At 41.8% G+C, this 7,089-nt stretch overlaps 1 protein-coding gene across 4 annotated transcripts in view; it reads right to left on the bottom strand.

Annotated features, from left to right (window-relative positions):
* The window catches only part of heatr5a (HEAT repeat containing 5a), a 36,521-nt gene extending 29,432 nt beyond the window's left edge, over nucleotides 1-7,089 (bottom strand). For all 4 annotated transcript variants that reach the window (XM_042388449.1, XM_042388452.1, XM_042388451.1 and 1 more), the window contains exons 1-6: nucleotides 6,935-7,089; nucleotides 3,966-4,178; nucleotides 3,662-3,873; nucleotides 1,989-2,097; nucleotides 1,375-1,524; nucleotides 1,110-1,281 (exon numbers count right to left, since the gene is read on the bottom strand). In XM_042388449.1, the coding sequence (XP_042244383.1) occupies nucleotides 1,110-1,281; nucleotides 1,375-1,524; nucleotides 1,989-2,097; nucleotides 3,662-3,873; nucleotides 3,966-4,091 (769 nt within the window). In that variant the 5' untranslated portion in view covers nucleotides 4,092-4,178; nucleotides 6,935-7,089. The remainder of the gene's footprint in view (nucleotides 1-1,109; nucleotides 1,282-1,374; nucleotides 1,525-1,988; nucleotides 2,098-3,661; nucleotides 3,874-3,965; nucleotides 4,179-6,934) is intronic.

Below are 7,089 nucleotides of genomic sequence, written 5' to 3'. Positions count from 1 at the left end.
GTAGACTTTGTGAAATATCGGCCAAAAAAAAAAGACTGATCATGCAAAGAAAAACCCACAAACAATTTGAGCTGACAGCTGGATGTGGCTGTTTCAGGATGAACAGGAAGTGCAGTTGTGCTCATAAGTTTACATATTGTGGCAGAATCTGTCAGATATGAATCATTCATAGCGTCTCCAGTTGTGACCATAAAGTTCAGTTTTGGTCTCATCACTCCAAATAATAACTTTGTTCCAGGAGTTTTGAGGCTTGTGTAGTTGCTGTTTGGCAGATTGTTAGCGGGCTGTTTTGTGGCGTTGGCACGGTAACGGCTTTTTTCTGGGCAACTTGACCGTGTGTGTTCAAGTTCCTCCTTATTGTTCATCTAGAAACAGCCACATGCAGCTTTCAGCTGAAGGTCTATGAGGGTTTTTCTTGTAGCTGAAATCTTTGTTGTTCTATCTGACTGTGGCTCGGTATCAACAGAACCCTTCATCTTCCACGTCTTCATCAGAGATTCAACACTACTGATGACATTTTCAAATCTTTGGATGATCTTTTTATATCCTTTTCCTGGTTTATAAAGTTGAACTCCCTTTTCTTTTGCTTTCCTCATGGTTCAGTATCCAGTACAGATGAAACGTGCAGAAACTCACTGACTATTTATACACAGACACTAATTACAATCAAAACTTACCTTTCATATCCATTTACACCTGCGTGTGTCAACTTGTGTGGTTATTATCAGGGTATGTAAACGTTTGATCAGATCATAGTTATGATGTAAATAAACGGCTTCACCTGACCACTACCAATAAATAAAACAAGTTTACAGCTTCATCAGTCAAATTCTACCAGGGTACGTAAACTTATGAGCACAACTGAAAATCACTTTTGAACCCTTTTATTTAATTGAAGGGCTTTTATAATTTCATGTAAAGTATTTGATAAATACACAGATTTTTAATCTGTGTATTAATATGTCAACGTTGTTCAGTTACTATCAAATATGACAGAAAAGCATCAAATCGTCACGTTTAAGAGGCTGAAAACAGCAAAGGTTTGGTGCCAGTTAATTAACTGGTGATCGACTGGTCGTAGCTCTTCCTGTTCCCTCCCAGTACCGTACCAGTAGGCTGTCTGGGCTCCACGGCGGCAGCCAGCAGAGTTCCCAGCAGTTTGGCTACAGACACTCTGACGTTGTAGTTGGATCCTTCGAAGGCCCTGAAGCACAGAGTGGCCACGTTCTCCAGCTCGCTGGTCCACAGGAACACTGCCTCCCTCTGCAGCTCCAGCAGACACTGACAGGAAGATACACAGACGGACCGACTGTTAGCGTCTCTGCAGGACTTTTAAAGGAATGAGCTGAAACCAACCAGGAGTCTTCGTGTCACCTTGGCGGCGGCGCAGCGTACGGACATGGAGCGGTCAGTCAGACAGGCCCTCGCCGCCTTGTAGACGTCACGGTGACACGGCATGGCGCTCACACCCAGTCCTCGCAGGATCTTCTCCACACACGACATGATCTCATACCGACCCTGAGACTGATGCAAAAAAACACAGGAAATGACCTCATTACACCACAGCTGCCCCACCTGGACCTCATTCACACGAGAACTTTATTTAACCTTGAAAAGCTCCTCGCTGTGATTACAAATCTCTCTCACAGGAGAGTCCGAGCCCAGAACGAAGCAGCACAAACGTATTTAAAAAGCTAAATCTGTGGAGAATTAACAGCTTTCACTGACAGGAACAGACGAGTGGAAGAGACTGAATTAAAGGACTGATCCTGTTTGAGGACGGTGTGGGGGGGAAACTAAACAGAGAAACAGAAATAATCCAGCAAAGTAAATAAAACCTGAAACAGAAGTGATCAGAAAGTTAAACTGAACATAAAATGAAATCCTGAAATAGTGCGAGAAAGTAAAACTAATCTGAATGTTCTTCCTGTTTCTCTCTCTCTCTCTGCTGCTGCTTCCTGTTTTCCAGATAAAAACACTAAACTGACCTCTGCGTTCTTCATGGCTTTCAGCAGGTTGACCAGAGTGTCTTTGAAGAGGCCGGCGAGCATCCGACCGAGCTGCTCGAACAGAGCGCCCAGACACGCCACGGCTGCCCTGAAACACACACACACACAATTATATATAATATATTATTATCCATATATATAGTAAAGCTTTATATATGTAACAGAGATGTGCTGCTATCAAATCTTCACGCTACGATTATTGTTGGTAAAAAAAAATCAAGCAGCAACCTCCAAAAACTGCAGTTCCTCTAACGGCCACTTGAGGCTCTAAAAGCGAGTCAATCACCATAGAAAAATATGGACGTAGTTACCATGACGTCACTCGTTGGTTTGTGAAGAGCGGTTTTGAAGCTCAAAGCGGGCCGCTCCGGCCGTCGCCATCTTGGCAGTGCGTGACGCTGCCTAACTCCCAGCCAATCAAAAATGGGTAAAGAGGCGGGGCCTAACGGCTGAAACAAGCCACCTAGCGGCTGGCGGACCTGTCACTCAAAGCAGCCATGTCCTTCATTATGCAGAACTTTACGGCTTAATAAAATTTAAACAGGTGAGTTATAAAAATATTCACCCCCCCGTACCAGGCTGTAAACATGTTTATTTCTGCTGTAAAGTTGATATTTTAACATGGGGGTCTGTGGGGGTCTATGGGGGTCTATGGGGGTCTATGGGGGTCTGTGGGGATTGACTCGCTTTTGGAGCCTCAAGTGGTCATTCAAGGAACTGCAGTTATTTTACAGCCCCGGAGGTTGTAATTAAGGATGTGGCTGCTTTGAGTGACAGGTGGGTGCCGTGACAGGCGAGTTGCTACCATGGCGACGACATTGGTTAGGTAACCATGGTGTAACCGCAGAGTCACAGAGTATAACTCGCCGTAACCGTGGTTATTTCCGTGTGTTTTCAGTTCATGAAAGTTAATTGTAACATCTTGGTCTTGATCGGAGGCGGGGCCCCGTTCATTCCTATGAAAGTTGCTCAGTGGCGCATGACGCAAAAAAAAAAAAAAAAAAAAAAAAAAAAAAAAAATCGACTTCCCCGTATGAAAGTACCCGGATCTTCTGCATTGTGCGGTCCATAGAGCGAGCGCACCACTGACTTTCGCTGGCCGAGTCGGCTACTTCCGGCTAACTTGAACGGGGATAAAAAAATTCAATCATGCGGCTCTTCGAGGCTTTTGAAATGTGATCGGACCGAATGGATTTAATTCTGATAGTGAGACGAGTCATTTCGAGGGGGTTGTGACGCTCAGAAAAATGTATCCACTGATTTACAGACGTCTCTTTCACAGTGTAAGTCTGTGGGAAAAAGTCTTTTTGGGCCAGTGTGCATCACGTGACGCTGTAGTTACACAGTTTGGCCGCTATGTCAAATTTGCAAAGTCCGGCGCTCTTCCTGTATCCAGTTCTCTTTATACAGCCATGGTTTTTCGCTAGCGAAAATTAGCATTAGCATTATTGCAGTCAACCATAGATAGTAAATGCGCTGTGCTAACCAAGCTACTAGCTAGCGTTAGGGTTAGCTCCACCCTCTCGTCCACAAACCAGTGGGTGACATCACAGTGATGACGTCCATTATTTTTTATGGTAAAAATATCACAGTAAAAAACATAATGAGGGTGATGAGAACGGTCAGGGTACCCTGAACGCAGCCTGACTTACAGTCGGGTCGGGAGACCTGACGGCGAGTCGTCTTTGCTTCGGATGATGTCATTACACCTGTCCACCAATAGGCTGGAAGGGACGGGGTCTCCCAGGCGGTACAGCAGGGCCAAACAGTCGGCCAGCAGCCATCGAGTCGGCGGGCCGGGGGAGCCAATCAGAACGCCTGACAGCTGTTCGACCAGACGCCGCTGGTTCTGTTTGATATCAGCCTGAAGAGAAGAGAAATACTGTCATTTGTTTGTTTTCTTCTCTAACTAATACAAGTAAAAGCATCTTTTTGATTGGTCAACACAGCTCTCACCCTGTCGGAGGTGGCGAGGAGCTTCTTCAGGTGGGTCAGCCATTCGAAGATGAACTCGGCCTTCTGATGCTCGCCCAGCTGACTGCACGCCTCCTCGTTCAGCAGGAGACTACGAGCGCGCTCCATCTCTCCTCCTCCTCCTCCTCCTCCTCTTCCTCTTCTTCTGTCAGTGAGGGAGAAATCTTCTGCCCGGCTCTGCCATCCTCCCAAATCCTGTTAAACACAAGAGCGGCGAAGAATTAACGAGGCCGTCCAGAGACGTTTGGAAATCACAAAAAACAAATCAAAGTAGCAGAAACACTGGATCCTACATTTCCCATAATGCAACTCAACGGCATATTTTCATTAGACCAGTGACTCACAAACTTTATTATGTCAGCACCCACCATAACCACACACACACACACACACACACACACACACACACACACACACACACACACACACCCTTTCCAGTAAAGATGACGACGTGGACGTCTGTTATGATGTGATGTAAATATCTGACATATATAACTAACATTAATGTTTTATGACAACAGAAACACTCTTTGCTTTGAATAGTAATTTGTATCTGAAATGTTTTTCATTCGTCAGCAACTGTTTTTAAAGATAAAATGTTGAAGATTTGCAGCTTTTCTGTGTCATAAATGAATAAATGTGAACTAAACCAGGAGCTCTGTGAAAAACTGCTGTTTTCACTATTTCCTGATATTTTATAGACACAACCATTGGTCAGTTAATCAATTAGTTGCCAACTATTAAATATTTTGATAATCAACTAATTGTTGTGAATCATTTTTGAAGAAAATTCTCTGATTCGAGCTTCTTAAATGACAGTAAACTGAAGATCTTTGAATGTGGACAAAACAAAACATTTGAAGACATTTTATCGACCAAACAGCTGATCGATCAATCAAGAAAATAATCAACACATTAATCCATACTGATATTCATCGTTAGCTCTGGTATATGACAATAATTCCTGATGATATGAATTAAATTAAAGTGACATGGACCCAGATAAACAGCAGTATATAGATGGAAGGATTAACTGATGAAAAATGATCAGTTACTGTAGCAGATCAGCTGCTTACAGCATGTTACTGTCTACAGCAGGAAAGAGACCATATTCAATATATAAAACACCTTTTTAAGACTTTTTATGGAAACTGCATTCAGTGTTTTTAAGTCTTTTTAAGCCCTGCAGACACTCTGATCCTTCACTGTTGCTCTGTGGGAAAATCCCGACCTGGAAGACGAACCGATGGACACATTAAACCCGTCAGAGCTGCTGCTAAAAGGAGCGTTTTGTGTTTTTTGGGGGACAGAACTGTTCGGTCTTTGTTCCTCCACTGAGAGCTAACGGAGCAAGAGGAGAAAGAAGAGACGCTGGCAGCTGAGCCGCCGGACGCTGGAGGAATATCTGAGAGACTCACAGAGAGAGAAGATCATGAATTATTCAACAGATTCTTGATTCACAGAGACGCAGGGAGACTAAAAATAACCTTTCTGTCCCACAGAAAACTCACTACTCTGCTTCAAAGAGACACTTTACTGCAGAGTAGTTTAAGATGTCATGAAGGAGAAAACATCCTCAAACATCCCATAATAACCTGCTCATTATAACATGGAGACATTATCCTGCTTCCTGCTGGAGGAAACAGACGATGGAAACAGATCATTTCAGGCTTATAGCTTGTAAAATCATTTAAATAAATAATAGATTATAAACATCGTTGTGATTAATTTTCTGCAGTTGAACTAATTGATAAAAACAACTGTTGTGATTAATAATAAAAGAAGATATCAGTACCATCAGTATCATTTTAGTTCATAATATTCTGCCAGCTGTTTAACTTCTTCTCTTTCTTATATATTTCACCATCGTTACTAATCATCTACCTTCTTTATTTTCTATTCATAACTACACAGCCTGCATGGCCAAATGTATGTGGACAAATGAATTAAAGCTGCAACAGTCAGTCCATTAAGCAATTAGTCAATTATTTTAATAATTGATTGATCATTTTGAGTCATTTTGAGAAAAAAATATTGAAATTCTCTGATTGCAGCTTCTTAACTGTGAATATTTTCTGGTTTCTTTAGTCTCTGTGACAGTAAACTGAAGATCTTTAAGGACGTCATGTTGGACTTTGACACTTTTATGACATTTTATGGACCAAACAACTAATAACTTAATAAGGAAAATAATCAACAGATGAATTGATGGTGTGACAGCTGAATGTTTGATTGTTCATTAATCTGATGCTTTAAAAGCCTCCGCTCCACAATCACTAACCATTATTTTCAATCAATATCAATTATCAATTAATCTGATGATTATGTTCTTGCTTAGTTGATTAGTCATTTGATCTTTAAAATGTCAGAAAATGGTGAGAAATGTGGATCAGTAACAAATGAATAAATATAAAATAAATGTAGTGGAGTAGAAAGTACAATATTTTCCTCTGAATAAGTATAAAATAAAGTACAAGTACCTCAAAATTGTACTTAAGTACAGTACTAGAGTAAATGTACTTAGTTATTTTCCAACACTGTGAACTATATATACAATCCTTCCCTTTGTGTTTACTGAGCTTCAGTATCTCCTGATAACGTGGATTATGAAGCTTCAGCTCATGTTCACAGATACAAAATAAACCTCAAAGTCACCTTTAATTAACCACAATAACATAAACAGTCTCCTTAACACACATGAAAAGACCCATAAAAGCGTCACTAATTAACACAACATTCACCAAAGTGCCAACAGCAGCTGATATAAACACACCAACATCTCTGTCGCCCCCCCAAAAAGCGATAAACCGTAAAAATGCGACTTTATTTCTGCTTAAAGGACCAAACTGCAGGCTAACACAGGCTCCGCTGCTAGCATTGGGTGGCTAACCTGTTTAGCTAACGAGCAAAAGTTTACACACACAAACCGGGAAAATAACGGGACTGTTTACCTGTTGGTGTCGGTTAAAAGTCGTTAATCCGTACAGGAAGGTGACGGTCCACAAACATACGAGCAGAAAGTTTATTTCAGTTTGTTTTGATGCTCTAAATGACTCCGTACAAACAGCTGAGCTGCCCGCGGCTCAACTGACTGAACTCCGCGAGC

The sequence above is a fragment of the Thunnus maccoyii genome, chromosome 16 (assembly GCF_910596095.1).
Source record: "Thunnus maccoyii chromosome 16, fThuMac1.1, whole genome shotgun sequence".
NCBI lineage: Eukaryota > Metazoa > Chordata > Actinopteri > Scombriformes > Scombridae > Thunnus > Thunnus maccoyii.
The sequence above is the reverse complement of the archived record's forward strand: the minus strand, read 5'-3'. Positions and strand labels throughout refer to the sequence as shown.